Consider the following 17,443-nt stretch of genomic DNA (forward strand, 5'->3'; position numbering starts at 1 on the left):
AGGCTGACCACCTGTTACTCCATGAGGAGACTGCGTGGCAGGCTGACCACCTGTTACTCCACGAGGAGACTGCGTGGCAGGCTGACCACCTGTTACTCCACGAGGGAACTGCGTGGCAGGCTGACCACCTGTTACTCCACGAGGAGACTGCGTGGCAGGCTGACCACCTGTTACTCCACGAGGAGACTGCGTGGCAGGATGACCACCTGTTACTCCACGAGGAGACTGCGTGGCAGGCTGACCACCTGTTACTCCACGAGGGAACTGCGTGGCAGGCTGACCACCTGTTACTCCACGAGGGAACTGCGTGGCAGGCTGACCACCTGTTACTCCACGAGGGAACTGCGTGGCAGGCTGACCACCTGTTACTCCACGAGGGAACTGCGTGGCAGGCTGACCACCTGTTACTCCACGAGGGAACTGCGTGGCAGGATGACCACCTGTTACGTGAGTGCAGCATCAAAAGGACCTTGTGGCTGCAAGGAGCCAAGGTAAGGTGCTAGCTAGCATTAAACTTATCTTATAAAAAACTATCAATCAATCATAATCACTAGTTAACTACACATGGTTGATGATATTACTAGGTTAACTAGCTTGTCCTGCAGTGCACATAATCAATGTGGTGCATGTTAATTTATCATCGAATCACAGCCTACTTCAACTTCGCCAAACGCGTGATGATTTAACAAAAGCACATTTGCGAAAAAAGCACAATCGTTGCACAAATGTACCTAACCATAAATATCAATGCCTTCCATAAAATGAATACACAGAAGTATATATTTTTAAACCTGTGTATTTAGTTAAAAGAAATGTATGTTAGCAGGCAATATTAACTATAGAAATGGTCACTTCTCTTGCGTTCAGTGCAAGCAGAGTCAGGGTATATGCAGCAGTTTGGGCCGCCTGGCTCGTTGTGAACTGTGTGAAGACCATTTCTTCCTAACAAAGACCGTAATTAATTTGCAAGAATTTTACATAATTCTGACATAACATTGAAGGTTGTGCAATGTAACAGCAATATTTAGACTTAGGGTTGCCACTCGTTCGATAAAATACGGAACTGTTCCGTATTTCGCTGGAAGAAGAAATGTTTTGTTTTCTAAATGATAGTTTCCGAATTTTACCGTATTAATGACCAAAGGCTCGTATTTCTGTGTCTTTATTATATTATAATTAAGTCTATGATTTGATATTTGATAGAGCAGTCTGACTGAGATGTGGTAGGCAGCAGCAGGCTCATAAGCATTCATTCAAACAGCAATTTACTGCGTTTGCGAGCAGCTCTTAGCAATGCTTGATGCACAGCACTGTTTATAAGTCTATCAACTCCCGAGATTAAGCTGGGAATACTAAAGTGCCTATAAGAACATCCAATAGTCAAAGGTATATGAAATACAAATGGTATAGAGAGAAATAGTTGATATGTCATAATTCCTATAATAATGACAACCTAGAACTTCTTACCTGGGAATATTGAAGACTCATGTTAAAAGGAACCACCAGCTTTCATATGTTCTCATGTTCTGAGCAAGGAATTTAAATGTTAGCTTTTTTACATGTCCATATTACACTTCCACAACACTGTGTTTTTGCATTATTTAAACCAAATTGAACATGTTTCATTATTTATTTGAGACTAAATAGATTTTATTATGTATAATATTAAGTTAAAATAAGTGTTCATTGTTCATTCAGTGTTGTTGTAATTGTCATTATATATATATATAAATCGGCCGATTAACCGGTATCGGCTTTTTTTGGTCCTCCAATAATCGGTATCGGTGTTTAAAAATCATTATCGATCAACCTCTAGTAGGCAACAACACATCTGCCACACTGATCCTCGACACAGGGGCCCATAAGGGGTGTGTGCTTAGTCCTCTCCTGTACTCCCTGTTCACCCACAACTGCGTGGCCAAGCACGACTCCAACACCATCATTAAGTTTGCTGACGACACAACAGTGGTAGGCTGACCACTGACGACGATGAGACAGCCTATAGGGAGGAGGTCAGAGACCTGACAGTGGGGTGCCAGGACAACCACCTCTCCTTCAATGTGAGAAGGACAAAGGAGATGATCATGGCCTACAGGAAAAGGCGGGCCGAACAGGCCCTCATTAACATCGACGGGGCTGTAGTGGAGCGGGTCGAGAGTTTCAAGGTCCTTGGTGTCCACATCAGCAACAAACTATCATGGTCCAAACACACCAAGACAGTCGTGAAGAGGGCACGACAACACCTTTTCCCCCTCAGGAGACCGAAAGGATTTGGCATGGGTCCCCAGATCCTCAAAAAGTTCTACTAGCCCCGCCATCGAGAGCATCCTGACCGGTTGCATCACCACCTGGTATGGTAACTGCTCGGCATCTGACCATAAAGACCCACAGAGGGTAGTGCGTAAGGCAGAGTACATCACTGGGGCCAAGCTTCCTGCCATCCAGGACCAATATATTAGGCGATTTCCGAGGAAGGCCCACAATTTTTTTTTTTTAACTCCAGTCACCCAAGTCATAGACTGTTCTCTCTGCTACCGCACTGCGAGCGATACCAGAGTGCCAAGTCTAGGTCAAAAAGCTCCTTAACAATGTGAGAGCAAAATTGTAAGATTATGTAATAATACTGTAATTGCATCAACTGGTAGTTTTAAACAACAGAATAGAGGGTTCTTATAACTCTATCGTGTCTGTGTGAACTGAACGTGGGCCTCTAGGAGATTTAACACTGACAGGAGATTTACGATGTCTTTGGGTGATACCGCATTCCAGAGTAGGAGTTAATGTTTCTTTTCTATAAGGTACCAGGGAGAGATGGCTTGGGGACAGACCCTGGTTTCTACACAACCAGAATAGTTTTTACAGTTTTTTTGTCTGCTGTGAATTATAAGTATTTTTTATACAAATCTTATCTTATTATTTATTGTTATTTTATCGTGTTACTTCATTTAAAAAACTATATTTCTTGAACTGCATTGTTGGTTAAGGGCTTGTAAGTAAGCATTTCAGAGTAAGGTCTACACTTGTTGTATTCGGCGCATGTGACGAATAAATTTGATTTGAGTTTGAAATCTACACTGGAGTTGCTTACCAAGGAGACAGTGAATGTTCCTGAGTGGCAGAGTTGCAGTTGGACAGACTTCAATCTGCTTGAAAATCTATGTCAAGACCTGAAAATAGCTGTCTATCTATGATCAACAACCAATTTGACAGAATTTTCAAAATACCTTTGCTATGTTAAAACTGTCAAAGAAAGAGAGAGACAGACAGAGAAAATCCCACTATTTTACCATGCCTGCTTCTGTATACAGCTGTTGGTATAGCTGAAAGAGGGTAGGTAGGGGGTAAAAAAACATGGTCAATTAAATCCTAAAGACCTAGTCATGATTCCTGCTTTTTCATAGACCCTGTAACCAAAATACAGGCGTGTCTAGGCTTCCTGCCCTCCCATCTTTATCTCTGCTCCCCTCTTCACCCCTTCTTTTTCGTTATGTCGTTCACTCCATTTAACAGTCATGTATGTTATGGTAAAAGTTGTTACCTTTGAGGCTCATTCCAGACCGGAAGCATCTGCTGAGACGACAGGAAGGACAGTTCTTCCTCCTCAGCTTGTCGATGGTGCAGTCGTTACGGCTGGCGCACAGGTGATTCTGCTTACCTGGGGACACAATAACAAACAAGGCTGCTTCAGGGGAATTGGGTATCCCATTTCCTGTGTGTGTGCGCGTGCAAGGATGTTTTTGTTTTTGTCTATCCTTGTGGGGACCAGATGCGCTCACAAGGATAGTAAAACAAGGAGTGGGGACATTTCTCCAGTCCCCACAGGGGAAAAGGCCATTTTAGGCTTAGGGGTTAGGTTTATGAGTTAGGGTTAGGGGTTAGGGAAAATAGGATTTTGAATGGGAATCAATTGTTTGTTCCCCAAGAGGATAGTAAGACAAACTTACAGTATGTGTGCGAGTGTATGTGTATGGCATGTGTGCGTGCCGTGTTTGGTGTGCATGTGTGTCGTGTTTGATATGTGTGTGTGTATGTGCGTGCATGAGTGTGTGTGGCTCACTCTCTGCGGCCCTCTTGAAGAACACCTTGCAGCTCCCACAGGTAACAGCTCCATAGTGACAGCCTGACGCCTCGTCTCCACATACCTTACACACCCTCCGGTCTGAGAAATACACCCTCACTGGCAACATATCCTCACATCTGAAACACACACGCACATCTGTAAACACACAACACACACCTAACACTCCTTCAGATCTTATATATACACCTCATAACCACACACACACACGCCTGAAAACACACAACACACCTAACGCTCGTTTAGATCTTACAGATACACCCTCACTTCTGAAAAGCACCTACCTGACTAGCTGCCTATACCTGCCTATCTGCACATACCTGCCTATTGATGATTGGGATTGAGTCATTATGATTCTTTTTCATTCATTTAGCAGCAGAATCTGTTTACCAGATATGGTGTGGAATACGGTCTCAGGTCGACTTTACACTACATTTGAGGTATGACAAGTCTGACAAATGTTACATTTTAAGTTAGCCAGCTATCCTTTTAAAGGGCGACTGGACTTTCTGGTTTGGCCGTTTTTTAGATTTGGTTAATAAAAAACTGCTAGTGGATTCAAACAAGTTGGTTTCGGGGTGTGGTTTGATGTGGGTGTTTTGTGTGTTCACAGGTGGAAAAGTTAGCCAAATAATTTTGCAAATTTGCTTCAGCCAGCTGGTGTACGACCGTGACAAAGTTGGTTTGACATTAGGTAGCATATCTACAGTGCATTTTGAAAGTTTTCAGACCCCTTCATTTTTCCCACATTTTATTACATTACAGCCTTATTCTAAAATTGATTTGATTTGTTTTTTTCTCTCATCAACCTACACACAATACCCCATAATAAGAAAGCAAAAACAGGTTTTTAAACATTTTTGCAAATGTATAAAAAATGGAAAAACTGAAATATCACATTTACATAAGTATTCAGACCCTTTACTCAGTACTTTGTTGAAGCACCTTTGGCAGCGATTGCAGCCTTGAGTCTTCTTGGGTATGACGCTACAAGCTTGGCACACTTGTATTTGGGACATTCAAAGACCTGTCCCGAAGCCACTCCTGCGTTTTCTTGGCTGTGTGCTTAGAGTCATTGTCCTGTTGGAAGGTGAACCTTCAGTCCCAGTCTGAGGTCCTGTGTGCTCTGGAGAAGGTTTTCATCAAAGATCGCTCTGTACTTTGCTAATTCCATCTTTCCCTCAATCCTGACTAGTCTCCCAGTCCCTGCCACTTAAAAACATCCCCATAGAATGATGCTGCCACAACCTTGCTTCACCGTTGGGATGTTATTGGCCAGGTGATGAGTGGTGCCTGGTTTCCTCCAGACGTGACGCTTGGCATTCAGGCCAAAGAGTTCAATATTGGCTTTCATCAGATCAGAGAACCAGCGGGCTGTCATGTGCCTTTTACTGAGGAGTGGCTTCCGTCGGCCACTCTCCCATAAACGCCTGATTGGTGGAGTGCTGCAGAGATGGTTGTCTTTCTGGAAGGAATCTCCACAGAAGAAATCTGGAGCTCTGTCAGAGTGACCATCGGGTTCTGGGTCACCTACCTGACCAAGTCCCTTCCTCCCTAATTGGTCAGTTTGGCTGGGTGGCCAGCTCTAGGAAGAGTCTTGGTGGTTCCAAATGACTTCCATTTAAGAATGATGGAGGCCACTGTGTTCTTGGGGATCTTTAATGCTGCAGACATTTTTTGGTACCCTTGCTCAGATCTGTGCCTGGACACAATCATGTCTCGGACCTCTACGGACAATTCCTTTGGCCTCATGGCTTGGTTTTTGCTCTGACATGCTATGTCAACTGTGGGAGCTTATTTAGACAGGTGTGTGCCTTTCCTATCATGTCCAATCAATTGAACCTGAGCTCAAATTTGAGTCTCATAGCAAAGGGTCTGAATACTTATGTAATAAGGTGTAATAAGGTATTTTTTGTAATATTTTTGTAATAAATTTGCTAAAATTGATTAAAAAAAACAGTCATTGCTATTTCATTATGGGGTATGGTGTGTACATTGATGAGGAAAAATGTTGTTCAATCAATTTTAGAATAAGTCTGTAACGTAACAAAATGTGGAAAAGGTGATGTGGTCTGAATAATTTCCGAATGCACTGTATAAATTAAATGGTCCTTGAATGTGAATTAATTCAACTTGATTAATATCCACTACTAGACATTTGACTGACACATTACCCCACAGCCTTGGCATTAAGTGTGATATTATTATTAACAGGGGTGCAACTTACACTGGGGACAGGGGAATGCCCCCCCCCCATTCAGAAATCATGTTTTACAGTGCCTTGCGAAGGTATTCGGCCCCCTTCAACTTTGCGACCTTTTGCCACATTTCAGGCTTCAAACATAAAGATATAAAACTGTATTTTTTTGTGAAGAATCAACAACAAGTGGGACACAATCATGAAGTGGAACGACATTTATTGGATATTTCAAACTTTTTTAACAAATCAAAAACTGATAAATTGGGCGTGCAAAATTATTCAGCCCCCTTAAGTTAATACTTTGTAGTATTGTTGTTAACAATTTATCATCTTTACAAGAAACTGGCACGGGCACTATCTAATATGTGGAGACATTTCACTGCAGCTAAAGTAGAAGGAAAAGCAGTGTACATTTGCAAATACTGTGCCAAATCATATGTGAAGAACGCAACAAAGATCCAGAATCATCTGGCCAAGTGCATAAAGTTCCCTCAGCCCTCACAGCAAGCAACCTTTGACAAAAGTCCCTCTACTTCTATTCGAGGTGAAAATGATGAATCAGATACCTTATCGATAGCAACAGCTCATGTACCTCCTGGAATCAGAAGTTTTTTTGACTTAACGGAGGAACGTATTCAGAGAAATTCTGATGAATATCTTGCTCGAGCTATGTATGCAACTGATTCACCTCTGATGCTCACAGGCAGTGTGTTGAAAGAGATTTTTGAATGTTCTTTGCCCAGCATACACCCCTCCAACCAGACATGCTATATCTACTAATTTGCTGGATGCAGAGTTCAAACAGAGTTCAAGTGAAGGCCAAGAAAATCATAGAGAAAGCAGACTGTATTGCAACCAGTATTCTACAAGACCACAAGCACAAGCGATAACAGACACACCAGTCTCTACATTGCAGATGAGCTGAAGGAAGTTATCATGACCTTGGACCACAGATGGTATCTGCACTGGTGACAGACAATACTGCGAACATGAAGGCTGCTTGTTCTAACGTGGAGGAGTCCAACCCTCACATCACACCCATTGGCTGTGCTGCTCATGCATTGAATCTGCTCCTCAAGGACATTGTGGCACTGAAAACAATGGATACACTCTGCAAGAGAGCCATGGAAATGGTTAGGTATGTGAATGGTCATCAAGTTATAGCAGCAATCTACCTCACCAAGTAAAGTGAGAAAGAATAAGAGCACCACATTGAAGCTGCCAAATAACACCCATTGGGAGTCTCCTGGAGGGGAAGGAGTCTCCAAGAAATGGCCATGTCAAAGTCTGCCGATATGGACAGCCGCATCAAGAGGATCCTCCTGGATAATGTATATTGGGAGAGAGTGGTAAGCAGCCTGAAACCTATAGCAGTAGCCATTGCACGGATTGAGGGAGACAATGCCATCCTGTCTGATGTTCAGACTCTGCTTGCAGATGTAAGAGAATAAATCTGTACTGCCCTGCCCACTTCACTGTTGCTCCAAGCAGAGGAAACTGCAGTTCTGAAATACATCAAAAAGCGTGAAGACTTCTGCCTGAAGCCCATACACGCCACAGCGTACATGTTGGACTGCTAGCAGGAGCACCCTGTCTGGTGCAGCGATCCACAAGGCCTATGGTGTCATCAATACCATGTCTTGCCACCTTGGCCTGGATGAGGCCAAGGTTCTTGGCAGTCTGGCGAAGTACACTTCCAAGCAAGGGCTTTGGGATGGAGATGCAATATGGCAGTCGTGCCAACATACTTCATCAGCCACCGGGTGGAAGGTACTTTGTGGATCTGAGGCTCTTTCCCCTGTTGCTTCCATCATCCTCCAAATCCCACCAACATCAGCTGCCTCAGAGCACAACTGGTCCTTGTTTGGGAACACACACACCAAAGCACGCAACTGGCTGACCAATACAAGGGTTGAAAAATTGGTGGCCATCCGGGCAAATTTGAGGCTTTTTGAGCCTGACCACGAGCCATCCTCAACAAAGTTGGAAAGTGACAGTGAAGATCAGGCCTCAGAGTCTGATGTTCAAGAGGTGGACATTGAGGAGGTCCAGAGCGAAGACATGGAAGCCTGAGAGGAAAACAACCAAAGCTTTAGTTTCTAGACTATAATTTTACAGATGCATGTTGAAAACATTTTTGGAAGATGCGATGGATCATTGGGGATCATTGAATATTCCCATTCTTTTGTTGAAAATCATCCCATGTGAAGAGTCAACTCATTTAATAAAAGTTCAATTCGTAACGAAATTGTTTTTTCTTTCTATTGGAAAGATTTTATCATTTTCAATTATGTCTATTTATGATGAGGTTAAAGGTTTATGTTTCTGTCTCCATATGATATGGTAAATATATTAAATGCAGAAAACATCTACATTTAAATGGTATTAATATTAATTTGCATTTCCGTTAATTCCCCTATATTCTGGTTAATTCCCACGGAAAGTTTCCACCTCAGAATATTCCCCAAAATGTGCAACCCTAATACCACCCCTACCTTGTCACAACACAACTGATTGCCTCAAACGCATTTAAGAGTAAAGAAATTCCACAAATTAACTTTAACAAGGCACACCTGTTAATTGAAATGCATTTCAGGTGACTACCTCATGAAGCTGGTTAAGAGACTGCCAAGAGTGTGCAAAGCTGTCATCAAGGCAAAGGGTGGCTACTTTGAAGAATCTCAAATATATTTTGTTTTGTATAACACTTTTTTGGTTACTACATGATTCCATGTGTTATTTCATAGTTTTGATTTGTTGTGTGGAATTGTTATATTACTTGTTAGATATTGCTGCACAGTCAGAACTAGAAGCGCAAGCATTTCGCTACACTCACAATAACATCTGCTAAACATGTGTAATACAATTTGATTCCAAACTTTTGACTGGTACTGTATATTATGTCCCAAAGCTGTGCCCCCTGATTATTAAAGCTGCAATATGTCACTTTTGGGGCAGCCTGACCAAATTCACATAGAAATATGAGTAATAGATCTGTCATTCTCATTGAAAGCATGTCTAAGAAGCAGTATATATGTTCTATATGCGCTGTTTCTATACTTCCCATGCTTAAGTTCGTTTTTTTGCGTCTTTTACTTTCGGCTTGTACACCAGCTTCAAATAGCAGAAAATACAATATGTTTGCTTATGGAAAATATATTTCACAGATCTTTAAATGGAACAATGATTTTCTACATTATACTTGCTTGTTTTGGTCACATTAACTGAAATTAGGCAAACTATTAGAATTTCAGCAACCAGGAAATGGCTTAGTGATTTCTGCATAGTGCATTTTTAAGTGGTGAGTGTTGCCAAATGTCCTACTGGGCCGGCGGATTGAGACTAAATACATTACACCTGGTTAGTTGAAGGCCAGCGGATAGTTGACTGGAAGCCTATTACTCTAATACCCCTTAAATAAACACTGGTTAGGAAGTAAACAGTTGTGTCAGGGGCAGACCCACTGGTGGGTAGTAGTCAGTAGACGGCCATGCTGGAAAAGACAGCTGCAGTCTGTCCTCTCCAGCAAGGGGATATTGTAGTGAGTCTCTGAGGCAGCTGGTGAAGGGAATTAGGTCACATGTTAAAATGGATATTCACTAACATGCTTACCACACCAATCCCATTGCTTGCACGAGCGTTGCAAAATATATTTACGCACACGTTATTCAATCATTGCACCCACACTGCTCGCGCTCGTCAACGAGCGTCTGCATAGCCAGGCGCTAAAATAGAACTTGGTTCTATTTGTGACGCTTGACGTGCTTTAAGTCCCACCTCTCCCATCTCCTCATTGGTTTTTAGGAGCATATACCCATGTGTCATCTCCTCATTGGTTTTTAGGAACATATACCCACGTGGGTGATTGAAAGATGAACTGAGGTCCACACTCTCGTCCAGTTGGTGGTGGTAATGCACCTTAAAGTTGGTTGCCAACTGCCATATAAAGTACAAAGAAGAAGAAGAAGTCTGAAGTAGGATAGATTACTAGAAGGATAGTAGGATAGATTACTAGAAACTAACTGGGTTTACCCTTTTATTGTTGGATTAGTTGTCGGAGTGGAGGACCTTGTGCATTCCAGATAAAATAACAACCCAATGTTTATATCCCAGGACAAATTAGCTAGCAACAGCAAGCTAGCTAGCTATTGCCATAAATGTTTAGTTATTTTCCAAATGAATATAGTTGGTTCAGAGTTTGTTTTGATATTTCAACTTGTGTGTCCTGATCGTGCCTGGTGTGTGGTGGACAAAATCAACATGTGCGAGATAGGGCATGTGGACACACATGTGCTTGTGGTCTGGTCAGAATGTTTTTTTTACCCTTATTTTACCAGGTGGCAGGACACATAGCAGGACACATGGCAGGACACATAGTGAATATGGTGCCATCCAGAAGCATCACAACACTTAACTCTACATAATACTGTCATAACAATATAACAGATGGCATTACAACTATTATTGAATTTGACAGATTATAAAAACTGTTGTTTTGTTATGATGACACAAACATAGTTAGAGAAGCTACATTGATGTTCCTCTGGCCCGCTTGGTTTTATGGGAAACAAACAAACAATTTAAATAAAATGTCTTATAAAGAGTATATCTACCTCAAACTGGGGTCAGCACCCATCCATCCAGAACTATCCTTCTTGATAGCGGAATGATACACTTGGAGACCCCTTTCACCCATCATCACACTTTGGTAACTTTGCGCCTGGACATGAAACTCCTGTGGCATCCCAGAGTCATAGTCCGTATAGTTAACCCCAGGGAACGAGGTACAGGGAAAGGGTTTACGTGCTCCACGAGACATGCAATTTCCGTTGTCACAATATTTACAGAACCAAGATCCATCCGCCACGGGACAGGGTCCCTCATGCCCTGGTTCGATTTTGATGTTACGGCTGCTGGTTTGGTAATTGACTGCCGATGTGTCCGGAAAGTCCCTACCAAACACCAGGGCTGGGGGGTCTTTACGTAATGGAGGACTTAAAGGTAACAGTTCGTCAAACTGAGAGGGCACTGCGTTACCGTTATCCAGATTCACGAACATGTCCGAGTTTTTACGGAGACCTTGGGCCATCTCCAAATCGTGCGTAGGCCTTGTCACGTTCCATTCGCAGTCCCTTTCGCGCTCCAGAGTTTGTAAAAAACCCAAGTCATTTTGTCCACAAATGTCTTGATTTACTTCGAATGGTGGCCCATTTGATATAATTATCGTTTTCCTCGACATCTGGGTGGTTAATGAGGTCAAACTGGCGCCAGCTCCAAAATCCTCCGAGACGGAGAAACGGTTTCCGTAATTTGGGCCGCTGTCTGCAGAGAACGGAATGTCGCCCCGTCCATTATCCACTATCTCGTTAAACTGCGAACTCACACCTAAAAACACAGGCACCGCGTCACTTAATTCATTGGCTGTATGTGATTTATTTGTGCCACTCTGCATTGTTGTTTTGATTCCGTCACAGACGCGCACGGTTCTAAACAAATACGTGATATCTAGGTCTCAGTTGTGCACAGTAGAACCTAAAACTCGAGGAGCTACAAAAAAAATGTCCCGTAATGTGAGAGTAGAAGCAACTACGTCAAATCCAAACGCAACCGTGTCACCGGAGACTCCTGCTATGTCGTTATGTCTGGCCACCACCTATAACCACATCGAACTACGGGATCTACATTAACAACAAGTCACTTCGACGCCTCCGCGCTTTGCTCATTCGGGTGTGACCTCCGCAGCTCAGTGAAGGGAATGGCTGGCGCGTGTCCAAGTTGAGACTTGTGTGGGGTAAAGTGCATTCTCTACCGTATTCTTATTGTCTGTTTATAACACATTGTTCTAAATGTATATGGTTCTAAATCTATGTTGATCTAAATCTGTCTCTTACTTATTTGACTGTTGCTATTCTCACTGTAAAATATATTTGAAATATCGTTTTAATAAAGTTGAAGAGACAAGAGTGCCTCTGTTGCTGGTTCCTCTTATCTCCCAGTCAAAACACAGTGTGTGCTCTCCTCCTCCTTCAGTGTAATAACACAACAACAGTGACTTGTTAGTGTTTTTCTCACCCACAGACTCTCCGGTAATGTATTTAAAAAAATGATTGAAAGCTATGTTCACCGTGTTACAGTACCATAAGATGAATGCACTAACTGTAAGTCTATCTGGATAAGAGCTTCTGCTAATTGACTCAAATTTAATGTAACTGAGCTGCTCAATAGCCTTACTTCCCAAAGAACATAACTGTATTTTCCCTAGGGAGGGATTTTGTCTTCCAGAATAGTAGACCTCAGATTTTATAACACTGTATAAAAAAAATAAAGATGTTGATTCAACTGAAAGCAACCAGCTGCAATATGATTGTGAGTTGGCTCAACAACATTTTTGCTCCAGCTGGTTATCTTACAATTGTATGTGGAATCAATCTATTTAAAAAAAAAAACAGTCCTTACTATATGTTTTCAGTCATAACATGCCTACTGAAAAACACACACACTCCATACAAACATATGTCAGACCTGCACGCGCGCACACACACACACACACATAAAACAACAAACACACACACTCCGTACAAACATATGTCATACCTGCACCCGCGCACGCACACACACACACACACACACACACACACACACACACACACACACACACACACACACACACACACACACACACACACACACACACACACACACACACACACACACACACACACACACACAGAGACACACACAGACACATAAAACAACAAACACACTCACATCAAGTACAATAATATATGCCTAGAATGATACAGTAGCAAAATACACAGCACTTAACACATATTCAGTGTTGGTTAATGGTATTTATTGGAGTCATAGCAAAACACTTTGCAAAGGATGTTGTACTCATTGATACAGTTCAAGTCAGAAGTGTACATACACCTTAGCCAAATACATTTAAACTCAGTTTTTCACAATTCCTGACATTTAATCCTAGTAAAAATTCCCTGTCTTAGGTCAGTTAGGCTCACTACTTTATTTTAAGAATGTGAAATGTCAGAATAATAGTAGAGATAATGATTTATTTCAGCTTTTATTTCTTTCATCACATTCCCAGTGGGTCAGAAGTTTACATACACTCAATTAGTATTTGGTAGCATTGCCTTTAAATTGTTTAACTTGGGTCAAATGTTTCGGGTAGCCTTCCACAAGCTTCCCACAATAAGTAGGGTGAATTTTGGCCCATTCCTCCTGACAGATCTGGTGTAACTGAGTCAGGTTTGTAGGCCTCCTTGCTCGCACGCACTTTTTCAGTTCTGCCCACAAATTTTCTATTGGATTGAGTTCAAAGTTTTGCGATGGCCACTCCAATACCTTGACAATACCTCCAATACCTTAAGCCATTTTGCCACAACTTTGAAAGTATGCTTGGGGTCATTGTCCATATGGAAGACCCATTTGCGACCAAGCTTTAACTTCCTGACTGATGTCTTGAGATGTTGCTTCAATATATCCACATAATTTTGCTTCCTCATGAAGCCATCTATTTTGTGAAGTGCACCAGTCCCTCCTGCAGCAAAGCACCCTCACAACATGATGCTGCCACCCCCATGCTTCACATGTTCTTCAGTTTGCAAGCCGCCCCCTTTTTCCTCCAAACATAACAATGGTCATTAAGCCCAAACAGTTCTATTTATGTTTCATCAGACCAGAGGACATTTCTACAAAAAGTACGATCTTTGTCCCCATGTGCAGTTGCAAACCGTAGTCTGGCTTTTTTATGGTGGTTTTGGAGCAGTGGCTTCTTCCTTGCTGAGCGGCCTTTCAGGTTATGTCGATATAGGAATCATTTTACTGTGGAGGAATCGTTTTATTGTGGAAATAGATCATGTTGTACCTGTTTCCTCCAGCATCTTCACAAGTTCCTTTGCTGTTGTTCTAGGATTGATTTGCACTTTTCGCACCAAAGTACGTTCCTCTCTAGGAGACAGAACGAGTCTCCTTCCTGAGTGGTATGATGGCTGCATGGTCCCATGGTGTTTATACTTGTGTACTATTGTTTGTACAAATTAACATGGTACCGTTAGGCGTTTGGAAATTGGTCCCAAGGATGAACAAGACTTGTGGGGGTCTACAATTTTTTTCCTGAGGTCTTGGCTGATTTCTTTTGGTTTTCCCATGATGTCAAGAGGCACTGAGTTTGAAGGTAGGCCTTGAAATACATCCACAGGTACACCTCCAGTTGACTCAAATAATGTCAATTAGCCTATCAGAAGCTTCTAAAGCCATGACATAATTTTCTGGAATTTTCCAAACTGCTTAAAGGCACAGTCAACTTAGTGTATGTAAACTTCTGACTTCAACTGTACCTGTGAAATAACATCCTAAGAAAATATTGTAATTAAGCTCAAACCCTTCCTGTCACTAATCTATCCATACCCTTCCTGTCACTAATCTATCCATACCCTTCCTGTCACTAATCTATCCATACCCTTCCTCTCACTAATCTATCCATACCCTTCCTGTCACTAATCTATCCATACCCTTCCTCTCACTAATCTATCCATACCCTTCCTCTCACTAATCTATCCATACCCTTCCTCTCACTAATCTATCCATACCCTTCCTGTCACTAATCTATCCATTCCCTTCCTGTCACTAATCTATCCATACCCTTCCTCACTAATCTATCCATACCCTTCCTGTCACTAATCTATCCATACCCTTCCTATCACTAATCTATCCATACCCTTCCTCTCACTAATCTATCCATACCCTTCCTCTCACTAATCTATCCATACCCTTCCTGTCACTAATCTATCCATACCCTTCCTGTCACTAATCTATCCATTCCCTTCCTGTCACTAATCTATCCATACCCTTCCTGTCACTAATCTATCCATACCCTTCCTCTCACTAATCTATCCATACCCTTCCTGTCACTAATCTATCCATACCCTTCCTGTCACTAATCTATCCATACCCTTCCTGTCACTAATCTATCCATACCCTTCCTGTCACTAATCTATCCATACCCTTCCTCTCACTAATCTATCCATTCCCTTCCTGTCACTAATCTATCCATACCCTTCCTGTCACTAATCTATCCATACCCTTTCTGTCACTAATCTATCCATACCCTTCCTCTCACTAATCTATCCATACCCTTCCGCTCACTAATCTATCCATACCCTTCCTCTCACTAATCTATCCATACCCTTCCTGTCACTAATCTATCCATACCCTTCTTCTCACTAATCTATCCATACCCTTCCTGTCACTAATCTATCCATACCCTTCCTCTCACTAATCTATCCATACCCTTCCTCTCACTAATCTATCCATACCCTTCCTCTCACTAATCTATCCATACCCTTCCGCTCACTAATCTATCTATACCCTTCCTCTCACTAATCTATCTATACCCTTCCTGTCACTAATCTATCCATACCCTTCCTGTCACTAATCTATCCATACCCTTCCTTTCACTAATCTATCCATACCCTTCCTCTCACTACTCTATCCATACCCTTCCTGTCACTAATCTATCCATACCCTTCCTGTCACTAATCTATCCATTCCCTTCCTGTCACTAATCTATCCATACCCTTCCTCTCACTAATCTATCCATACCCTTCCGCTCACTAATCTATCCATACCCTTCCTGTCACTAATCTATCCATACCCTTCCTCTCACTAATCTATCCATACCCTTCCGCTCACTAATCTATCCATACCCTTCCTGTCACTAATCTATCCATACCCTTCCTCTCACGAATCTATCCATACCCTTCCTGTCACTAATCTATCCATACCCTTCCTCTCACTAATCTATCCAAACCCTTCCTGTCACTAATCTATCCATACCCTTCCTCTCACTAATCTAGCCATACCCTTCCTGTCACTAATCTATCCATACCCTTCCTCTCACTAATCTATCCATACCCTTCCTCTCACTAATCTATCCATACCCTTCCGCTCACTAATCTATCCATACCCTTCCTCTCACTAATCTATCCATACCCTTCCTGTCACTAATCTATCCATACCCTTCCTGTCACTAATCTATCCATACCCTTCCTATCACTAACCTATCCATACCCTTCCTCTCACTAATCTATCCATACCCTTCCTCTCACTAATCTATCCATACCCTTCCTGTCACTAATCTATCCATACCCTTCCTGTCACTAATCTATCCATTCCCTTCCTGTCACTAATCTATCCATACCCTTCCTGTCACTAATCTATCCATACCCTTCCTCTCACTAATCTATCCATACCCTTCCTGTCACTAATCTATCCATACCCTTCCTGTCACTAATCTATCCATACCCTTCCTGTCACTAATCTATCCATACCCTTCCTGTCACTAATCTATCCATACCCTTCCTGTCACTAATCTATCCATACCCTTCCTGTCACTAATCTATCCATACCCTTCCTGTCACTAATCTATCCATACCCTTCCTCTCACTAATCTATCCATACCCTTCCTGTCACTAATCTATCCATACCCTTCCTCTCACTAATCTATCCATACCCTTCCTGTCACTAATCTATCCATACCCTTCCTGTCACTAATCTATCCATACCCTTCCTCTCACTAATCTATCCATTCCCTTCCTGTCACTAATCTATCCATACCCTTCCTGTCACTAATCTATCCATACCCTTCCTGTCACTAATCTATCCATACCCTTCCTCTCACTAATCTATCCATACCCTTCCGCTCACTAATCTATCCATACCCTTCCTCTCACTAATCTATCCATACCCTTCCTGTCACTAATCTATCCATACCCTTCCTCTCACTAATCTATCCATACCCTTCCTCTCACTAATCTATCCATACCCTTCCTGTCACTAATCTATCCATACCCTTCCTCTCACTAATCTATCCATACCCTTCCTCTCACTAATCTATCCATACCCTTCCTCTCACTAATCTATCCATACCCTTCCGCTCACTAATCTATCTATACCCTTCCTCTCACTAATCTATCCATACCCTTCCTGTCACTAATCTATCCATACCCTTCCTGTCACTAATCTATCCATACCCTTCCTTTCACTAATCTATCCATACCCTTCCTCTCACTACTCTATCCATACCCTTCCTGTCACTAATCTATCCATACCCTTCCTGTCACTAATCTATCCATTCCCTTCCTGTC

The 17,443-nt window shown here is 42.2% G+C and overlaps 2 protein-coding genes across 2 annotated transcripts in view; one reads left to right on the plus strand and one right to left on the minus strand.

Annotated features, from left to right (window-relative positions):
* LOC109883122 (androgen receptor-like) overlaps positions 1-12,026 on the minus strand; it is a 42,049-nt gene extending 30,023 nt beyond the window's left edge. The window contains exons 1-3 of the mRNA XM_031797907.1: positions 10,892-12,026; positions 4,058-4,197; positions 3,539-3,655 (exon numbers count right to left, since the gene is read on the minus strand). Of these exons, the coding sequence (XP_031653767.1) occupies positions 3,539-3,655; positions 4,058-4,197; positions 10,892-11,730 (1,096 nt within the window). The 5' untranslated portion in view covers positions 11,731-12,026. The remainder of the gene's footprint in view (positions 1-3,538; positions 3,656-4,057; positions 4,198-10,891) is intronic.
* The window catches only part of LOC109883119 (zinc finger C4H2 domain-containing protein), a 39,015-nt gene continuing 33,355 nt past the window's right edge, over positions 11,784-17,443 (plus strand). Inside the window, exon 1 of the mRNA XM_031797914.1 lies at positions 11,784-12,069. The gene's annotated coding sequence lies outside the window, so the exon portion shown is untranslated. The remainder of the gene's footprint in view (positions 12,070-17,443) is intronic.

Source organism: Oncorhynchus kisutch, linkage group LG19, assembly GCF_002021735.2.
Source record: "Oncorhynchus kisutch isolate 150728-3 linkage group LG19, Okis_V2, whole genome shotgun sequence".
Lineage (NCBI taxonomy): Eukaryota > Metazoa > Chordata > Actinopteri > Salmoniformes > Salmonidae > Oncorhynchus > Oncorhynchus kisutch.